Below are 21,963 nucleotides of genomic sequence, written 5' to 3'. Positions count from 1 at the left end.
CCGAGTTTGTTGTTATCTTCTGTTGTGCACAGAGCTGCCTCACAGCCTTTGCCAGGTCTGACTCTGGGCAAGGACGGTTCCCAAGGCAGTTTATTTAAAGTGAGGGCAGCAGCTCACACACATCCTAATTTGTTTCCCTGATTGAAAGATGAAGGAGAGTTCACAGAAGCCCAAGGAACAGAGGAAAGTTTTAATCCAACAACTTTTAAAAAACATATTTGACTTTGAAACGAATGGGAAAGTGTCGTGAATAACCGCAAGAATGCTGAAGAAATGTTTTCAATGATTTTCTAGGGTCTTGATGGAGCAACTTATAATGTTAACTTTAAAACCAAGTGTGATTTTTATCTGTGGTATAAATCACATTATGCATTGTTTAAAGTTGCACAGCTCAGACCAAGAAGCAGTGTGGGCCTTGGTAATGTTTCACTGCTTATCCCGACAACCTTGGCCTCTAAAAAAGAAACTTCGGGTAGATTTATTTCCTTTATCTGCATTGCTGTTCTCCTTACCCCCGCACTGCTTCCCCATTAAGAATAACAGTGCTTGAGGCCCAGTTCTAAAGATGCTGCTACTTCTTGTGGGTGAATTATCAATTCCTTTATAGAGAAAGCCACATAGAAAACAAGAGGCAGCCCTTCAGGTCAGGGGAGATGTTCTGAATCAGCAAACAGACATAAAAAGAACTCTTATCTTAACTATCTCCTGAACCTTGCAGTTCTCCTGTAACAGCCAGAACGCTAATAAGACTGGGATCTTCTTAGAGATGTGGACTGGGCCTAACTTTTATTTCTGATATTCCACCTTTAACCTGGACCTCAAAGTTTTTCTGTAAAGTGAGCAGTGAAAAAAGACAGGCTGGAGATCCAAGATTTCCTTGTGCTTTCTTATGAAGTTTGGTGAAGAGCAATTTAAGAGATATTGTCAGGGTGGCTGTGCTTCCCTAAACTCTGTGACTAGAAACCAAAAGTTTCTAGGGAACTTTTTTTTTTTAACGTAAAGGCCTTGCTGAAATGCTACCTTCTCCATTACACTTTACCTAATTCCTTTCTCTCCTCTACCCTCTGAGCTAAAAGTAGTGTCTGCCACTCTATGGCTGTGTTGGATAGTTTAGCTGTACCCCTCCGTGTCCTATAGGATCTTTCAATATTTTTCTCTTGTTGCTACTTATACACAAGTCTCATTTCCCTATCAGACTTCCAGAGTTGTGGGGTAAGCCGTCTCTTCATTTTTGTACCCTCTGCATGCCTTGTACCTGGTAGATACTCGGTATAGTAGGGAATAAGTAACTAAAGCATCATCGACCTTTTCCGTTTATGACATTGTCTTCATTTCACATTTCAGGGCTTCTCTTTACTTCTCTAGCCTGTGATAAGTTAATATATGATCACAGCCAAAGCCTAGTCCTTGCAAGATATCCCTCCCATTGTTTCTGACATTTTTTTCTTTGTCTTCGACTTTCTAACCCTGCACATCGCTCTGGCCTGGTGAAAACTCTGGTGGAAACATTTCTTGCTTCATCCGTGTAGTAGCTCAGTGTTGGACTGGGAGTCAAGAGATAAAAGGTTCTGCCTGAGGTTTCTCTCCTGTTGCAGATGTTACTTTGGGGAAGCTATGTTTTCCCTTTCTGCCTCACTGCTCTCATCTTTTCAATGGGGGTGTGGCGAAATGTCTCTTCAAGTCACCAGAATTATTAGGAAACACACATAGGTGTGTTCAAATATTACTCTACATGTGGGGGTCTTTGGTGTTTCTGTTGATTACAATTAGACTGTAAGACACAAGTTTTGGAGTGGTGACCCTTAAGATTCCATGAAGTCGAACTTTTAATATGCGGATGGCTGTGCTGAGCCTTTCAGCTAAGGGCAGAGGATGGAGATTTGGCCGAGGGAGGATGACTGTGGTGTTTGGAGCTCTGGAAAGTTCCTCTGGGGCCTCTTCTTTTTAAAAACACACAGTCTCTAGTTGTGAATGTGGGGAAGTGGGAAGTAAGGATGAAATCAAGACAGAGTATACTGCTGAGAAATTCTTGCCTAAGAACATAGTGGTTTGGCCCTCGGGGAGTCCTGGTCTAAGGGAAGATGGGGACCAGCAATGCATGTGTATGGGGAGGTTGCTGTGTCCCCCTCTCCCCAGATACATTTTTGTCATTATGTTGTTAGCCACATACAGATACTTGTGGAGCAGGTTGTTCTTTTCTGTGACAATGTGAAACTCCCTCCTTCTCCCAACACAAAATAAAAATAGATTTTGTGTGTTATTATGTGAGCAGACCTACCACTGCCCTGTGAAGTCCATCTGGGCCCTCTCCTCCAGCCTACCCTACTATGCTTACTGCTCTCATCACCACCCTATCTCTATTGTCTCATTAGTGCTTTGGAGAAGAAAGGGGCAGAGAGTCCAGGGGATACCAGCAGGGCTGGTGAGGGAGAAGCGGAGTTGACCAATACTGGACTTTAAACCTTAATCATACTAACTTAGTAATGATGTGCTGCTTGAGACTAGCACCTCTTTCTAATTTATTTCCCCAGGTTTCTTCATACTGTGGGAAAGTTTAATTATATACCTGAACTGTAAAATAAAGTTGCCACCCGAAATGAAGAGGAAGAATAAGAGGCCAGGATTATAGACCTCATCTTTGAGAGTCCTCCCCTTGGGTATACTTGGGTGATGGTAGCCACAGCAGATCCTAGGGCAGCCCTGATTTTGCCTTGGGAGTCCATTAATGGACTTTCCAACACACAGGTTTGGATGAAGTCTTCAAGATGCTCTGGAGGCAGCAGGCATCACGTCATGAATGGACAGCTGGAAGGGTCCTTTGAGATACTCCTATCCTGAGCCTGGAGGAAGTCAAGACCCCAGAGGAAAGGCACTTTTCCCAGGGCCCCAGAGTTGGTGGTGACCCTGAGACCAGAACCCAGGTCTCTCAGCTCCCAGTGGGACATCAGTGAATATCACATCAAGTTCTATGGGAGTCCAGATCTCTGCCATTCATTAGTTATATGGCATAGGCTAAGTTTCTTCATTTGTTAAACTTTACTGTTAGTCTGAGCCACACACATTCATTGAAGTCCAGGCATCTGAGGTTCTCTTCTTATTAGTTTCCTATATAATATGTTCCTATATTAACATTCCAATTATATGCCCGTAATTTTCCACTTCCCTTGTAACTTGTTTTCCCTCTAAGACATTTTTAATAGTTTCCTTCAACAAAAAAATGAGAAGCATTTTTATGGGACGTATATGAGTAATAACAACATTCTCTGAGATTCCCAGGTAGAAATGATAATGCAAGCGGAAAGTAGCGTTATGGGCTAATATATATTAGAATTTCATATTTAATATGCATCAATTATATTAAAAGTAGGAATATCAGCCTAACTAACTTCAGTATTTGTATCTTCATTGTTCAAACTCGTGGTATATTACTGTAATACCTATTGAAACTGATTTCAGTGTAAACCGTAACAGGAAGTAAGCAATTTCCTTTTATTCACTAAAAAATAAAAGGGTGTATTAGCGTGCTGATATACATGAAAGAACATTATATCTTGTAGTAGCACTGAATTGACGTCAGCTTCCTAAATTTAAAATGCTGACTGAACCTGTGTGAGGTGGTGGAAAGCAAAAAAAAAAAAAAAAAAAAAAAAAAAAGTTACTTCTGTCTGCTTTGTTCATCACAAAGAATAAATAATAACATTGGGCTCTCTAGTGAATTCAAGGCTGTAATTCACTGTTGAGGCTCCTCTGTTGTTTAGAAGCCACTTGTACTGGGTTCCCTTCGTCCTGTTTTGATCCCCTGCTTATGATCACTCTGAAGTAGCCTTTGACTGCTTTGCGTTTTAGCTCTAATTTATTTGTCAAAGTGGCCTAAATTCTTGCCTACACTTTAAGGATATCTTTATGGGAACACAACTCAAACACTGACAGCTCTGTGGTTTTTATTTATAAAATTAACTGAAGCCGGCTGCAGTGGCTCACACCTGTAATCCCAGTGGTTTGGGAGGCCAAGGTGGGAGGATCACTTGAGGCCAGGAGTTCAAGACCAGCCTGGGCAATATAGTGAGACTCTTTCTTTACAAAAGATAAAAAAAAAATTAGCTTGGCATGGTGGTGCCGCCTGTGGTCCTAGCTACTTGGGAGGCTGGTGGGGGAGGATCACTTGAACCTAGGAGTTTTGAGGCTGCAGTGAGCCATGAGCTCTCCACTGTCCTCCAGCCTGGGCAATAGAGAGAAGCCCTGTCTCTTAAAAATATGAAAAATTAAAGTTAAAATTAAAGAGTTGATTTTATTAATAGTTGGACCTTGAAATTTCCTCTGCAGTGGATTCATCAGATAATTTTTGAGCTATGACTATATGCTGGTTGAGGTGCTGGGAACGTGGAAGGGAAACCGAGCATGCCCTGCCTTCATGGCCCTCATACTCTAGAGATTCAGTGCAAGCGATGGGTCGCTAGGAATGGAAAGAATGTGTTTTTTGTACTGCCCTTCCAGTCCGTCATTCCCCTGTGGGTAAAGAGCCCTGCTATGGTGACTAGGCCACCACAGTCTCATTCCATCTCTGCCACTAAATAATGGGTAAGCAAATCACTTAGGGTATGTCAGTCTGTCCTTTGTAAGGTTGACAGCAAGAACTTTCTCCATGTACAGGTGTGTGCCTCCAAGGTAACATCATAATATAGAGCAATTACTGTTGCTAGTGGTATTCAGCTATCTTGCTGGCATCATTGATCTCTATCAGAATGTGAAAAACAGCTTATTTACTCATTCTGGCTCATATCCAAGATGCAGTTGTACCCACTCTATGAGGCATTTCCAATGGGGATGCCAAGAAGCCTTAGAGTGTGGGTGGTGGAATATAGTTTTGCTGAAATTGTAGAACCAGAATTTCCACACCTTGTCTGTGGTGAGCTCTGATCCAGTAGTCATGGATGACTTCTCTCAAGATTCTTGACCAGGGCCAGGTCTGGGACAAATCCCTGTTTTTTTTTTGTTGTTGTTGTTGTTTTGTTTTTGAAATGGAGTCTCACTCTGTTGCCCAGGCTGGAGTGCAGTGGTGTGATCTCAGCTCACTGCATTCTCGCCATTCTCCTGCCTCAGCCTCCCGAGTAACTGGGACTACAGGCGCCCGCCACCACTCCTGGCTAATTTTTTTATATTTTTAGTAGAGACGGGGTTTCACCATGTTAGCCAGGATGGTCTCGATCTCCTGACCTCGTGATCCACCTGCCTCAGCCTCCCAAAGTGCTGGGATTACAGGCGTGAGCCACTACACCCAGCCAAATCCCTGGTTTTAACTGTCCTAGGGGTCTCTGCTTCAATTAATTAGCTGGCAAGAGGATCACATCTTAAACTGTCCCTCCTGATCACTTCTGGTAGAGTGGAGTTGGTGGGGAAAGCAGTGCTAAGTAAGGGTGGCCATTTGTTGTGGTGAGACTATAGCTGGGTTTTTCACACGTGTCATTGCATTGAAATATCAAAAGAAGAACCATTAAATAAAGTAGCTAGTAGTTACATATATGAGTATTTGAACCCATATTTGTCTGATTCCTGTAGCTTTTGCTTTTTTCATGATTGGGACTTCTCTTTCATTCTCAGATTAGAAGATTGTATTTTTCCCCGTTTAACTATCTTGAAGTTTTGAATGCCCACTCACTTATGAAAATGAGTCTTGGTTGGATACTTTTGAGAGGGTTCTGTATTTTAAAGGGTTTGTGGGGGTTAATGACTTGTAAGGTGTCCAAGGCAGTAAGTAATGGAGAGCATCTGTTGACTTAAGTAATAAATTTCAAACTTGTTTAGAATTCTGCTTATGTGTTAAATTTGAGTTTCTCCAGTGAGTCTTTTTGTATCTTAGATGATTTATATTTTTCTGGGGAATCATTTAGTGTGTGTGTTTTTTTAAACAAGTGGTCTTCATAAAGACTAGGGCAGATGGATGTATATCACACTCACTCAAACATCTGGAATAGACAGGGCAGCTCTGTTTGATGTTTGTTACAGAAATGGCACCATCAAATGCTAACAACTGTTTTATTCTGATCTTAACATCATGTTTAAAACATGCCTTCCTTTTTTCTGCTTTTCAACTTAGCATTACTCTACTGACTGGCAGAGACAGGAGAAGTAGATGTCCACGCCCACAGACCCTGGTGCGATGCCCCACCCAGGGCCTTCGCCAGGGCCCGGGCCTTCCCCTGGGCCAATTCTTGGGCCCAGTCCAGGACCCGGCCCTTCCCCAGGTTCCGTCCACAGCATGATGGGGCCAAGTCCTGGACCTCCGAGTGTCTCCCATCCTATGCCGACAATGGGGTCCACAGACTTCCCACAGGAAAGCATGCATCAAATGCATAAGGTAAGAGTTTGTTCTCCCATTCAAACTCGACTTCTGATAAGTGGATGGCTAATATTTCTGATAACCCCATCCCCCTTTCTACTGTTGTTGACAAGAAAATCAAGCAAGATCTTTTTCTTATGTATCTCATATATTATTAAAAACGCATATTGTGAGGTACTTTTGTTGCTACAGATGTTGCACCAGTTACGAAGATCAGATGTTGACTTTTTAAAATACTGAGATAGACTATGCAGTTCTGACAAGTAGATCCTGTGATTTGTGGGTTGAAGGTATTTTTGTCTTGGCGAATTAGTGTATTAGTCTATAAGTCTTATTTTTTCCTGTCTGTGTTAAGTAACTTATCCACTAATGAACATACTGAAAATTATTCTTTCCTAAAAAGGTTGACATTTATTAACAAAAATTAGATCCCAAAGAGTAAAAGGAAAAAGTCTTTATCTAAAGGATTTTTGGAAAAGGACTTTATTGAAATTAAATAGTTTCTAGGGAATCCTTAAAATGCACATTGCTGTCTCTCTGGGAAGCAGTTTTATTCTGGTTTTGGAAGAAGGTTCTGATTTTTGCAGAGCTCACGTCCAGCTGTTTGTTTCTGGACTAAGGTTATAATTATCCTTTATTTATGAGGCTTGGATTGTTGCTGTGGGGATGATCATATCTGTACCATTTGGCATTATGCCTTCACAGGAGATGCAAAGAAGAGAGAACAGCCTTTTGAGAAAGTAAACAAGATCCTCTGTGACAGTTTGCTTTGAAAGTAAGCAATAGCCAGGAAAAATCTATGAGGACATTACATACTACCTGAACGTTTTGCCTAATGAGATACATAGAGGTTTTACACTCCTTGGGATGATATCACAGGTGGATAGGGTGGCAGGGCTGCTTCTTGACATTAAGTAGGTGTATTCATTAGGATTCTCCAGAGAAACAGAACCAATAGGAGATAGAGATATATGTAACAAGAGACTTATTATGAGGAATTGGCTTACACAATTATGGAAGCTGAGAGTCTATTATCTGCAGTCACCAAGCTGGAGACCCAGCAGAACCTGTGGTATAGTTCCAGTCTGAGTGTACAGGCCTAAGAACCAGGAGAACTGATGATGTGCATTCCAGTCTGAGTCCAAAGAGCCCGAAGAGTCAACGTAGTAAGTTCAAGTCTGAGGGCAGGAGAAGACCCAGCTTAAGCAGTCAGGCAGAGAGAAAGCTTCTCCTTTCCTCTAGCTTTTTTTTTTTTTTTTTTTTTTGTTCCTATTCAGGCCCTCCATGGATTTTGGATGAGGCCCACGACATTGCTGGAGGCAATCTGATTTATTCAGTCTAAGAATTCAAATGATAATCTCATCCAGGAATACCCTGACAGACATACCCAGAAATAATGTTTAATCGAATATCTAGGCACCTGAGGCCCCGTCAAGTTGACACATAAAATGAACCATTACAGTAGACAAGCTGTGGAAGATCCTGGCTTAAAAGAAAAAGATTACCACAGAAAAGAGCAAGTCTTTCCTCTAGTTACGTAGGACTTCAGGTCAGTTTTAGGGTAGGGCATCAGAGCCCAAAAGGGAAGATCCTTTTGTTAAATATGTTGTAATTTGATGATTTTTCAAATCAGGAAAGTAATATATGATTATTTTGAAAAGGAAAACAATACTGACATAAACAGATAATCCTACCTTTACTCCAAGTAACAGCTTGTTGTACATGCTTTTTCTATCTTACTTTTCTGTATGTTCATTAAAAATACTGTATAAGCACAGATATGTATATATTGGTGTAATTTTTTTGTTACTTTTACTATTATAGAATCATATTGTCAATGTTACTTACTCTGAAACTTCCTTTTTGTCATTTAACAATGTATTATGGGTATCCCTATAACATTCCCTAGTTTCTGTCTCCTTTTTTAACAGATAAATTTGTTAGCTCATCAGAGCTCTAGAGAAATAAAGCTGCTTGTTTTCCGTGTCATATTTTTCAGGGAACCTATTGAACGTATTGACATATGCAAGTCCTGAAATTGTTTTGTGTTGAGATTAAATTAATTTGGGAGCTATATTCTAGATCTGATCAATGACTTGTAAACCTTCCTCTAAGTGGCTTACGTAATTTCAGAATAATTTGAAGATATCTCACCTTCAAAATGAAAGATAAAATGTGAGGGAAATACTTAGCTAAACTTTATTGTTCTTTAGCACTTAAAAATTCATTGTGTGAGTGTTGGGTCAGTTTTGTGTTTTTCTCCTGGATCGTTTGTATTTATTTATTTATTTATTTATTTATTTTTGAGACGGAGTCTTGCTCTGTCTCCCAGGCTGGAGTGCAGTGGAGTGATCTCAGCTCACTGCACGCTCCGCCTCCTGGGTTCACGCCATTCTCCTGCCTCAGCCTCCGGAGGAGCTGGGACTACAGGTGCCCGCCACAGCACCCGGCTAATTTTTTGTATTTTTAGTAGAGATGGGGTTTCACCATATTAGCCCGGATGGTCTCGATCTCCTGACCTCGTGATTCGCCGGCCTCGGCCTCCCAAAGTGCTGGGATTACAGGCGTGAGCCACCGCGCCCAGCCTCTCCTGGATCGTTTTTATTGTTATCTCTTTTGATCCCTTCATTTTATGTCCTAGCATTTTTATTACACTTTCTCATATTCTCTCTACCCTCTTAAATACTCCCTTTTTTTGTATTGCTTTGCTCGCATTCTGTGAGGTTTGCATTTTTTTGCCATCCTGCTTCTTAGCCCCAGCCCCTCAGATAGTTCCCTGCATGAGGATCTGGGTGAGGGTTTAGAGCTCACACCTGCTGACCAGATGCCTTCACTTTTTTCCATTCTTTTTATAGGCAGCTTTATTTCTTCTCTTACTCTTCCTTCTCCCTCTGAGGCTTCAGCTTTTTGCTTTTCAACATTACTGGAAATAAATAAACAAGTGGCCTAAATACATCTGCTGTGTTGCTTTGATTTCCTCTCTATTATTACTATTTAACAGACTCAGTGACACTCTTTATACTAGATTCTTCCCATTTTTCTTCTGAACATCCTCTTTATGATACATTTTTCTTCTTTTCAAGTGCATACTTTTGACTCTGCAGAAATTAACTTTCTTTTCTCCAAAACTGCAAACACTCATACTTTCTTGCTTGAAGTCATTTGGTTTCTATAAACTCCTGGAAATATTTCTTTCAGGCTGTTTTGAAAATTGCTATTACAGTTTGGGGAGGAATAGACTTTTCCTTTTTCAAACACATGCTCCATTGCCCAATTCTGGATTGGATTAATGTCGATTCAATAGCTGTTTATTGCATATCTGTCACATATTATGCCTCAAGTTTTGGGTCCAGCCCCTGTGTTCATTATTTATTTCCAAACCGTGCCTTTAACCTTTTCCATTCCTCTTCCCTCTGTAGTATAGCTTTATCTGTTGCACACTCTTTCCCTTTCAGTATTCACCCCCGTTCACGGCTCTGTCCTGTCTGTTCCTCTCTTTCCAACTGCCATGGAACTCTGTGGTTTCAACTTTTAAACTTTCCATCATTCCTTTCCTTCCAATGGAGAAAAATTACCAAAAACTGGATCGTCACAGATGTGTCCAACAGCCTTCCTTCAGACTTCAGACTAACTTCAACATATAACAGGTTTCAAGATTACTTACCAGGGTATGGAAAAATAGCCTATATTTGTCTACCTTGTGACCAGGGCTTCATTTTCATTGCCCGTTTCGATATTACCAAAAAAAAAAAAAAAAGAAAAGAGAAAAAATCCTCTGTTTAAAGACTTAACATTTGACTTACAGATAGTTTGCTGATCATTTTGGTCTAGTCTCCTTTTTTTTTTTTTTAACTCTAGAACGGGTAGTAAATGATTGTGCCACACTTTTGAAGAACTTAGGAAGGGGTCTGAAAACTCCAAGTAGAAATGTTTTCCCTTATAGAGGTGTCTAACTGATGTCCTTTAAATGTTTCAGCCCATCGATGGGATACATGACAAGGGGATTGTAGAAGACATCCATTGTGGATCCATGAAGGGCACTGGTATGCGACCACCTCACCCAGGCATGGGCCCTCCCCAGAGTCCAATGGATCAACACAGCCAAGGTTTGTGTCAGCTACACACCTGATACTGGTTCCCCAGCATAGTCTTTCAGTCTTTCCTGTTGGATGTTTTAATGATGACTTCCAAAGAATGTGTCTAAGGAAGATCAAATCCAGCAGGGTTTCTTTTCCTTATAGAAGTCTACCTCCATCCTCACCAATACAATCTGATGATTTGTATGGGAAATTTTATTTCTGAAGTCCTAGTAATTTTACTAGCCATCATGTGTGCAAGCAGTCTGCAAAGTGCTCTGTGTACTTTATCCAGAATCTTTATCGTAATCTTTTAAGGTGAATTATGTTATCCAGTTTTATAGATGGAGAAGATAAAGCTGGACAATTTACTTTGTTTTGCTAAGTTTACATGTCCAATCGGTGAGAGGGCCAGAAAGAGAATGTAGGCCTGCTTCCCAGCAACAGTGTAGATGTGAAGGTAAGGTGAACCACCTGTGTCCCTTAAATTGCATGCTTATCCATTGTCTATAAGGCAGCTTTATCTGGCAGTGAAATTACATGTCATTTCTGGTGGGTGGCTAGGCCTGTCATAGCAAATTACCACAAACAGAAATGTATTTTCTTATATAATTCTGGAGGCTAAGTCTGAAATCAAAGCATCAGCAGGGCCATGCTCTCTCTGAAGGCTTTGGAGAAGAATCCTTCCTTGCTTCTTCCTGGTTTCTGGTGGTTGCCAACAATCCTTGGCATTCCTGGACTTGCAGATGCATCACTGCAATCTCTGCCTTAGTATCCACATGATTTTTTTTCTTGTCTGTCTGTCTGTGTCTAGATTTTCTTCTTTTTTTTGAGCCGGAGTCTTGCTCTGTCACCCAGGCTGGAGTACAGTGGCGCATCTCTGCTCACTGCAAGCTCTGCCTCCCGGGTTCACACCATTCTCCTGCCTCAACCTCCCACGTAGCTGGGACTACTGGCGCCCGCCACCATGCTCGGCTTCTCCTGCCTCAGCGCTCCCATGTAGCTGGGACTACAGGCGCCGGCCACCACGCTTGGCTAATTTTTTGTATTTTTTTTAGTAGAGATGGGGTTTCACCATGTTAGCCAGGATGGTCTCGATCTCCTGACCTCTTCATCTGCCTGCCTCGGCCTCCCAAAGTGCTGGGATTATAGGTGTGAACCACTGTGCCCAACCCAGATTTTCTTCTTTTTATGGGGACTATTCATTGGATTAGGGCCTTCCCTAATGCAGTATGGCCTCATCTTAACATGATTACAGCTACAAAAATACTGTTTCAGGCCGGGCCTGGTGGCTCAAGCTTGTAATCCCAGCGCTTTAGGAGGCTGAGGTGGGCAGATCATGAGATCAAGAGATCGAGACCATCCTGGTCAACATGGTGAAACCCTGTCTCTACTAAACATACAAAAATTAGCTGGGCGTGGTGGCGCATGCCTGTAGTCTCAGCTACTCAGGAGGCTGAGGCACGAGAATCGCTTGAACCCGGGGGCAGAGGTTGCAGTGAGCCGATATTGCACCATTGCACTCCAGCCTGGCGACAGAGCAAGACTCCGTCTCAAAAAAAAAAAAAAGAAACAAAATACTTTTTCAAAGTAAGGCACATTCCTAGGTACTAGGGGTTAGGACTTCAACATATTTGGAACACAATTCAATTCAACTCACAACAATGGCTAAAAGAAATACGGCATATTTCTTTTCTTCTTCATACGTAACAAGTCCTCTTTCTTTTCCTCACTGTTGAAAACTATTCAGGTACCTCAAAGCCTTTTAATATAATGTAGCCTGATTTCAGAGTCATTATGTGGTCATTTCAACATGTGACGGGCATGAGTTAATCTAGCACTAATTGACATTAATATGTAGATATTCTAACTCAAGGTTTATAGTTTATGTGTTGCTATATATAATCTTGTGTAATTAATGTGTGTGTTTCCTCCATCCATGATCAGATATCCATCTACCCGAGGGAAGACTTTTGGCTGTGAGGATTTAGAGAAGTCTAAGCACAGTTGTTTCCTTTTGAAATATAAATAAGCAAGTCGTGGAGGCATAGGAGTGCCTCCCCACTAATATTTGAACAGGCTTTTGAACATCCCAGACTCTTATCTGAATTTTAGTGGCAGGCAGGCATAATTGTTGCAGATAACTCATAGAATCTTGACCATGTCAGAAGAGCAGCCTAAAGCTCTGGGACTTTTTGCTGTACAAGAAGAAAAAATTTGACTCATTCACTGTTATGAGTGAAGTAAGACAGTATTTCCAGGCTTATCATTTAAATTTGAAGGGGCCAAGTATATTCATGGAGCTAATATAAACCTTTATATATATATATATATATATATTTTTTTTTTTTGAGGCACAGTCTCCCTCTGTTGCCCAGGCTGCAGTGCAGTGGCGTGATCTCAGCTCACTGCAACCTCTGCCTCCCAGGTTCAAGCGATTCTTCTGCCTCAGCCTCCTGAGTAGCTGGGATTACAGGCACCTGCCACCACACCCAGCTAATTTTTGTATTTTTAATAGAGACAGGGTTTCACCATGTTGCCCAGGCTGGTCTTGAACTCCTGACCTCAGGTGATCCACCCTCCTCAGCCTCCCAAAGTGCTGGGATTACAAGCATGAGCCACCATGCCTGGACTTAAACCTTTATTTTTAATACCTGGAAGGTATAGATGAGTGATATTTAGTGATTCTTAAAGCCAGGTGCTTACTTTTTCTGCTCCAGTCATTGCAGTAACTCTAATAGTGGAGTCCTAGGAAAATCTGAAAACTAAAACCACTTCAAATGCACAAATCGTAATTGAGAGCATTTTTACTTTTATTTCTGTGATCACTTGGCTCCTCTCTTCAACATAAGAATGATGTCTTATTTATCTTGGAATCCACAACACTTGACATGATATCTAGCACTTGGCTATATAGATATTAGTAAATTTTGTTCAATTAGGTGTGGAAGTTTGTGTATTAAAGAGTCAACAGTTTAAAATGATCTCAACTTTTATGTAATTTCAATGAAGTATAATAACTTTAAATGCAAAGGTCTGCATTAAAGGGAATCACAATTAACATGTAATATTCTCTAAAATAGGTAAAGTGCATTGTAGGCTGAGGAATGAGTTATTTTAGGGTGTATTTTTGAATAAAGCAGTATTAGTATAATGCAGTCCTATTTTATATAATGATCTAAAAAGAATTTAGACTTGGTAATAGCATGTGTCTTTAAAAAACTCATTGTGAAAAGCCATTTATTAATATAAAAACACAGAAACAGAGAGATGTGGTATTGATTGGAAGGCTGCGAGCTTTAACTACCTAGCAACCTATTAGGTTATTTTAGGGTGTTGGTCAAGAAGCAAAGCCATTTCCTTCAATAAATACCGAATTGTGTACCTTATGGTCCCAACGATAACATTGTTTATTTTTAGTCCATTGGATAGAAACCCTTCAAAGGCAGGTATATATTTAAGTTGTGTGTGTGTGTGTGTGTGTGTGTGTGTGTGTGTGTGTAGAGAAAATTCATATAATATTGGCACTTAGAAGTTCCAGATCATTAATAGGAGAAAGGTTATTGCATCTCTCTGAGGCAAGGTGAAACTCGGGAGATAATAGCCCTTAGAAAACTAGGGAAAGAAAACTGCCACTTTTGACTTCTTTCGAACGAGCAAATCATACAGGATTCCAAAAAGAGCAGAATCTGCATCAACACTGTCATCCTACCGACAAATGTATATTCACTCTCGGGCAATTTCTTCACTCTGTTTTCTCAACTGAAGATAATTACCAAAATATGTGATGTTGTTGTATCACTTAGATTCTGTTTTTCTTCAAGTTTTATGGGATGCTATTCCTGTAGAAATAAAAATCTCTATTTTTAATAACATACTGTGACAGAATGATTCTATTCACATCCCCTACAAATTCTGGGAAATAATTCTCACTTCCGTTTTCTTCTGATCAAATTTGAGGTGAAATTTTGTTGTACTGACTAACTCAAAAATGATTTTTATTTCACTCTCAATTTTTTGGATCAAATTTGAGGTAAGTTTTTTTTTTTGGTATTGATTTGCCAGTGACCAGGTTCTTTTTTTCAGAGTTTAAATTGTTATGCTTAATGTAACTGTCTCACCTTCATAATGTTGCCTTGTTCATAGTTTCAAAGAGTGATGTAAGACATAGTGTTACACATGAATTTAGACTAGATTGCCTAATATTTTGGTTCATTGTATTAGGCATCTTATGATTTGCCATGAGTGAGATTCTAATTGATGACCCTAGGAAATAGGAAAGACCGGAAATCAGGAAAAGTATGACTAATTTTAAGCCCTGGTCATGTCTCTTCTACTGTGAAAATGGTAGCGGGTTTGGTGGGAAGATTTTCCTCCTGTGGTAAACTCAGGGCTGGCCAGAAAGACGTCATAATGAATAGACTACCAGTTTGTACTAGCATTACAATTAAGGGGCTAATGTAAGCCTTCTTAAAGAAGCATGTTAATGCTGAAGTTAAGTGTCTGTTATTGATATTCTCTAAGTGTTTATTGTTGTAATAACAACATGTTGGGATTTAAATTTCTGCTAGTCTTGCAGGCTTTCAAGGGAATTTTCTTGGCTATTTTATATAACCAACTCAAACCCTAAACTGCATGGTGTGTGTGCTTCCTCACGGAGTAGGGATTTGTGGAATGAAATTTAGCAATTCTTCTATTTACCTTTAGGGCAGGATTTCCCTGAATAGAGTTCTACTTCTCATCAAATGGTGGAGTAAAACCCATTCTTGGTTTAGGGGATCACGCTAAATTTGCCTCCCTCTCCAAATGACAGTTGGAGATAAAAGTAACTGAATCTTTTATTTTCTTTGGGCTTGTGAATTATGAGGGTGAATCCCCAGTTGGGGGCAGTCATATATTCTCGGGATGCACAGAGCAGATGCACAGAGCTCTTTCAGTTCAAACTTTTCTTAGGTTTGAGCATGCAGCGGGAATTTAATAAACACTTATGTGATGACCTTTGTGAGAACTGTGACACGATTACATTTATTAAAGGGCAGAGACTTTTCATCCATCTATGTATGTAATGCTGTGTTCTGGGACACCTTTGACTTGATTAATTGGCACTTTGTTTCAGCTCAAGGACACCTTTTGGATTGCTTTAGGCCACTTTGTTCTCTCCTTCATCTTGGATCTCCCTCCAGCAATGTTCAGTCATGCTTTTCTAGGAATTCTATGGCTAAGCTATGCAGATCATCTCCTGAAATAAGTCCCTTGAGGTTTTTTTGTGCATTTTGATTTTTCTTCCCCAGAAAAGTGTTCTTAAATTTCCCATTTAGATCTCTTAGAAACCAAACAGTTTACTCTCATTTTTATGTTATATCACAAGTGGTTCTAGAAGGTTTTTGAAACTTTCAAGTCCCTGACTTATTTTCATATAACCAAATTTATATGAGATCATGGAAAGGGCATACCTTGGTTTAAATCTTGAAGCTGCCAAGAGTTAATTGTGTGACTTTGGGTAACTGGTTTACTCTCTGAGCCTCATTTTCCTCATTTTAAAAAATGTGGTAACAGTATATATCTTTTAGGGTTGTTGTAAGGGTTGAAGAAATAATGTATGTTCTACCCATATCTTCTTGATTCCCATTACCATTTCTACACCCCCACCAGCCTGATTTCCTGTGCCCAGAATCACTGTCTTGGTTCACTTCCATCTACCTTTCCCACATATGGCAAAGTCCCTGGAGAACAATAATCTTTAGAGCATTAGTCATAACCAGTGACTTAACCAGTGACTGCTGATTGCAGGAGTGTAAATACCTCAGCTTCTTTACCCCTTTCCTGGAATAATTTGGAGGCAAGTTATTTACCGTATATTCTAAAGTTTCTGCACTGAATTAATCTTCAGATACCCACTGCAGCAGCTGGTTTGATAATACCCCCCCTTATTGGCTGCCTTCCCTTCCTTATATTACCTTTTCATACCCCTATTAGTGTCCACGCACCTTCCCAGTAAATTGCCAGTACTCAATCCTTAAATAAGGCTCTGCTACTAGGGAGAACCCAACTGTGATAGTTGAGTGCAAGTCAACTCCTTGCATAGTACCCACAACATGTAGGCACTCAGTAATTGCAAGTTATTCATAACATGCATAACAATAAACCAAGTGTTCGCTCTCCACCTGAGACATTCTTTATTCCCCATTGAGATATATCAGGTGCCATCACATTTTGTTCTCGCAGTTGGAGCTACTTTTACCATTCAGTACTGTCCCTTGGTGCCGTGCCTTTAGGTGAACAACAACCACTAACAGTTTACCTTCTAGGACTATTGATGTGGCTATTGATCACTTGAAGTGTGGTTAGTTCAAATTGAGATGTGCTTTAAATGTAAAATATTTAGCAGATTTCAAAGTCTTAGTATGAAAAAAAGAACGTAGAATATCTCACTAACAATTTTTATGTTTTAAAATGATGTTTTGGATATGTTGGTTTAAATAAAATACATTTAAATTAACTTCACCTGCTTTTTTTTTTTTAACATTTTTAAAGTGGCTACCAGAAAATTTTAAATTTTACATATATATAAAGCACATATCACTATATTAAAATCTTAAACTAGATATAATTAATAAATGATATGTCATTTAAATTTCTATCAGACAGTTGCTGCAGACAATTATTAGAGTATTCAGGGATATCTCTCTTTCAGGGTTGTCAGGGGCAGCCTGTGATTTTCTTTTGTGCTTTCTTTTAGGTTATATGTCACCGCACCCATCTCCATTAGGAGCCCCAGAGCACGTCTCCAGCCCTATGTCTGGAGGAGGCCCAACTCCACCTCAGATGCCACCAAGCCAGCCAGGGGCCCTCATCCCAGGTGATCCGCAGGCCATGAGCCAGCCCAACAGAGGTCCCTCACCTTTCAGTCCCGTCCAGCTGCATCAGCTTCGAGCTCAGATTTTAGCTTATAAAATGCTGGCCCGGGGCCAGCCCCTCCCTGAAACGCTGCAGCTTGCAGTCCAGGGGAAAAGGACGTTGCCTGGCATGCAGCAACAACAGCAGCAGCCACAGCAGCCGCAGCAGCAGCAGCAGCCACAGCAGCCGCAGCAGCAGCCACCGCAACCACAGACGCAGCAACAACAGCAGCCGGCCCTTGTTAACTACAACAGACCATCTGGTAGGTTAATACGCAACCAAATGAGTAATGCCATGGTCCAACTCGGATAAGAAAGACTGCTCACACACCAAAACACTGGGTTGGTACAAGCCCAGGGCTGACATAGCCTTTTGTTATACCCCACTGGCTCTCTATCCTTGCTCCACTCAGACGGCCAAGATTCTTGGTCTTCCTCTGCTGTTGAGACCTAGGGCAGTGTTTCTTAACCTTAAGAGGTGCTTGTGCAAGCTGGAGACCCGGGGAAAAAGCACCTGTGATTTTGCATTCTCTTTCAAGAGGTTCAAGGTTTCTTGGAAGCGCATCCACACACCCAAGGTTAAGAACCTCTGGACTTAGTGCCTTTCATCCCCAAAACTCACTGCTCAAATCAGTCCCACTAGAGCCATTTTATAATTTGTTGATTTGTTTATTTCTATCCCTTTTTGTTATGAAGAACATCTGGAGAGGCTTACAAGAAGCATGCCTGTTGTAAAATAATTATGAGTAGAAAAATCAGAAACAAGGGAAAATAGAAAAAAAAGTAAGAAATGGAGGTAAGCAAGTAGGGCTGTAAAAGCTCTCATAGTTGCTGTATTTGCTTCAAAGATGACTTGAGTTTCTTGACAATCGGAGCCAAAAGGAGACAAAGTCCTGTATCTAAGTCTCGCCATTTCGAAGGAAGTTCTTACCAATTTCTCAGAAAAAGCCATTTTTAGCATGAGAGTATAGAGTTGATTTCCCACATGGGATTATTTTTTAAATTATTACCATAATCATTATTGTAAGAGGCACTGCATGATAGAAACATCAATAGCATTTGTTCATAACAGACTAACAGATTCAACATGGCCTATTTCTTATACACCTTGGGATGAAATCTGAAGCTATGACATTATACAATGGGTAGAAATGATATAATCCTTTGCATGGCCTCTTGGTCCTCAGTCTTGATCCCATTGATAGACTTCAGAGGTGCAGGGGACTGTGGACTGTGGAGTAATCTTCCATGAAGGTTGTTTTCTCTAGGAAGCGTTTTGTTAAAGAACTGGAAAAGCAGAGAGTTTATGGGTCTATTCTAATGAAAGCTTTGGATTCTAGGGAATGAGGTACTTCCTTGACATCGATACCATTTCCTCTGAGTGGTTTCCATTCATTTAGGCAAGTTCTGACACGCAGGTTGTTGCAAACAATTAGTTTGGGATATTGGTACTCTTCCTGGGTTTTGGGCCTTATACCGTGGGAGAGAGTTCAGATTAGTATTTTTTTTATTAATATTCTGCCTATTGAGTTTGTATATGTTTATTTTCTGGTAGAGGCAGCTCCAAGAGTAGGCCTACCTAAGAGATATACTCATCTTATTCATTGTTATAGCTTTAAGAATGGATGTCTTAGTAAGTCTGAGCTACTGTAATGAAAGGTCATCAACTGGGTGGCTTATAAACAGTGAATTTGTTTCTCACAGTTCTGAATGCTGGGAATTCCAACTTCAAAACACCAGCAGATTCAGTGTCTGGTGAGGGCCTGCTTCCTGATTTATAGATGGCTTCCTTCTCACTGTGTCCTCACATGGCAGAAGAGACAAGGCAGCTCTCTGGAGCCTCTTTTATAAGGGCACGAATCCCAATTATGAGGACTCTTCCCTCATCAAGTACTCACCTCCCAAAGGCCTCACCTTCTAATATCATCTCCCTGGGAATTAGGATTTTAACATATGAATTTTGAGGGGACCATAAACTTTCAGACCATGGCAGTGGGTTTTAAAAGGGCAAGAAAATATTTCATCTCCAGATTTCTGTGTGGCTACCATGGAGGCATTTGGTAGGTGGAGGATCACAGAGGACTGAGCTTTGGGAACTGGAAAAGTTATACAGGAAATTGCAGAAAAGGGCAGTTTGAACCCTAAAAGTATTTAGAGGTTTTAAAACTGCAAAACTCCAGCTCTTGAGAATGCAGCCAGATAGAAGAAAAAAGCACATATGTATATGTGTGTGTGTGGCTTATCCTCACTGAGTGCCTGCTGGCCTACTCGTGCCATTCTCAGTGATAAGTCCTTTGCATGTGTCACATAACTAATGATGGAGAGTCGGGATTCAGACCCCAGCAATTTGACTTGAGAACTAATGTTCTTAACCACTTTCCCATATTGGCTCCTTCGTGGCAAAAAGGCTCATGACAAGGGAAAAAAACCTATCACAAAGTCTGGGTACCAAGATGCAAGCATTTTACTTCTGTGTGTAAAGAGACAGTATCTGTACACCTTACTTCGAGCCTGTGAGCCTTTTCCCTCTTACTCTGGGACACAGTATCAACAAAATTTGTAATCTTTTACCAGCCCAAGCACTGGTATTTTAAAGAATGATCTAGACTCAGTAGTAAAAGATTCCAAGATACCATTTAAGAATGTAGGAAGCAGGCCGGGAACAGTGGCTCCTGCCTGTAATCCCAGCACTTTGGGAGGCTGAGGTGGGCGGATCCCGAGGTCAGGAGATCGAGACCATCCTGGCTAACACGGTGAAACCCCATTTCTGCTAAAAATACAAAAAAATTAGCCGGGCGTGGTGGCGGATGCCTGTAGTCCCAGCTACTCGGGAGGCTGAGGCAGGAGAATGGTGTGAACCTGGGAGGTGGAACTTGCAGTGAGCCGAGATCTTGCCACTGCACTCCAGCCTGAGTGACAGAGCAAGACTCTGTCTCAAAAAAAAAAAAAAAAAAGAATATAGGAAGCAGAATGATTTGTTTGAGAAACTTTTTTAATCCAAGGTTAAAATAATATGACTGAACAAAGTAGTAAAATTTAAAGGATGAAGTTCCATTTATCTGGATACTTATACACAATAAACGCTTCGTGTCCTAATAAACCCAATCCTGAGTTCATTTTCTGGCTCATTTTCAGAAGAGAGGGCTCTATTCCTTTTTTTTTTTTTTTTTTTTTTTTTAAACCTGGCTCCAGAACCTACGTCTTCCGTCATCAGGTGCCTGTCATTAAAGGGAATTCATTTTATTACTCACTGCTCATGTCTTTTTAAATTGTCAACAGTCGGGGCTTTGTTAGAAATGACAATATTTGGGCAGGTAGGGTTTTATGGAAGAGTGGAAAGGAGACATGAATGAAGGAGGAAAGAAGCTATCTCCTTCAAATAGAATGAGCCCATTCTGTCACTGAGAGGGCACCTCCATTTGACAGCATTGCTGAACTTGTCCCCACATCACAGGTTTCATGAGGGAAACAGATAACCTTACTTGCAAAAAATAATTGCTTTTTTAGATTGGCTTTTAGAAAAGTAAAAATAAGGTATGACTTTCTTTTTAAAGTTAATATTAGTCTATTTATTGTTTATCTCCTTTTTATAAAATAATTACTTTTAAACACCCCTGCTAATATTTCAGGATGTTATTCACTTATGTAGAGGTAGTTGTGTTCCCATTTTGCTTCTGTTCCATTTCCTAGTGTTATTCATGTGTGAAGAGAATCTTTTTGGCCGGGTGGTCTGCCTCAAATCTACTCCAAAGTTATAATTCACCAAAAGTGACATCATCCTAGCCAACACCAAAGAATTATGGTTGGAGTTGAGGCATTGCACATGGAACACATAACTCTGCAGTGGTTTCTCCTACGAAATGTCAGCCACTCTTATGATGGAATGTGCCCTTGCCTGCTGTGGGCACCACTCAAATCTAACCCATCATTTTTCTTTTCATTTTGATTCACTTTTCCTTTTAGAGATTCAAGTGAAAAGAAAAATGGGAACTGAAAAAATTTGGTGTTTTTGAGGGGTGAGGGAGAGACCTTCTGGTAGAGAATAAAGTGTTTTGTTTTGATATCTGAAATTTTATATGCTCAATTTAAATATGTTTTATTGCATTTGTTTTTTCCAACCTGTGGAAACCACTTAAATTCCTATTGAATGCATAGATCTTTTATTTGCATGAATGTCCTGTATGCTGGAAACCAAGTGGGAGCTCTGAATGCTTAGAAGTTCTGTGCCTGTGAGACTTGGGTATTTTAATACATTTGTTGCCCTATTGCTTCAAATCAGGCATAGGAATGCATTCAGTAAAGACTGTCTCCCTCCCTGCTTAGCTGCCCTGGGACTCCCTTCTGGAGGGCCAGAGTTTCTACTTTGTTTCTACTTTGACTCCTAAAGTGAGGACTGAAGGGAAAGCAGATGGCATTTTGTACTTCTGACAATGAAGCCTAAATTGTTTATGTTGGAGAGGGAGCAAGAGATAAACCAAAGAATGTGATTTGTCTTCCATTTGAAGATACCAGGGAAAAGTCTTGTCAAGTAGCAGACCACCAGTGTCTGGTGTAGAGGAGATAATTTCTGTGGATAGAGAGCAAAGCCAGCCAGGCAAACGAACCCGTAAGCCGCCTGAGGGACAGACAGGCATACAACCTAATGAATAGGTAG

General features: G+C 40.6%; 1 protein-coding gene across 4 annotated transcripts in view; it reads left to right on the top strand.

Moving 5' to 3' along the window:
• The window catches only part of SMARCA2 (SWI/SNF related, matrix associated, actin dependent regulator of chromatin, subfamily a, member 2), a 180,889-nt gene that overhangs the window by 8,324 nt on the left and 150,602 nt on the right, over positions 1 to 21,963 (top strand). For all 4 annotated transcript variants that reach the window (XM_025359053.1, XM_025359051.1, XM_025359049.1 and 1 more), the window contains exons 2-4: positions 6,095 to 6,355; positions 10,314 to 10,443; positions 17,153 to 17,572. In XM_025359053.1, coding sequence (XP_025214838.1) covers positions 6,131 to 6,355; positions 10,314 to 10,443; positions 17,153 to 17,572 — 775 coding nt within the window. In that variant the 5' untranslated portion in view covers positions 6,095 to 6,130. The remainder of the gene's footprint in view (positions 1 to 6,094; positions 6,356 to 10,313; positions 10,444 to 17,152; positions 17,573 to 21,963) is intronic.

Source organism: Theropithecus gelada, chromosome 15 (genome assembly GCF_003255815.1).
Source record: "Theropithecus gelada isolate Dixy chromosome 15, Tgel_1.0, whole genome shotgun sequence".
NCBI lineage: Eukaryota > Metazoa > Chordata > Mammalia > Primates > Cercopithecidae > Theropithecus > Theropithecus gelada.
Note: the sequence above shows the minus strand (reverse complement) of the source record. Positions and strands in the feature narration are given on the sequence as shown.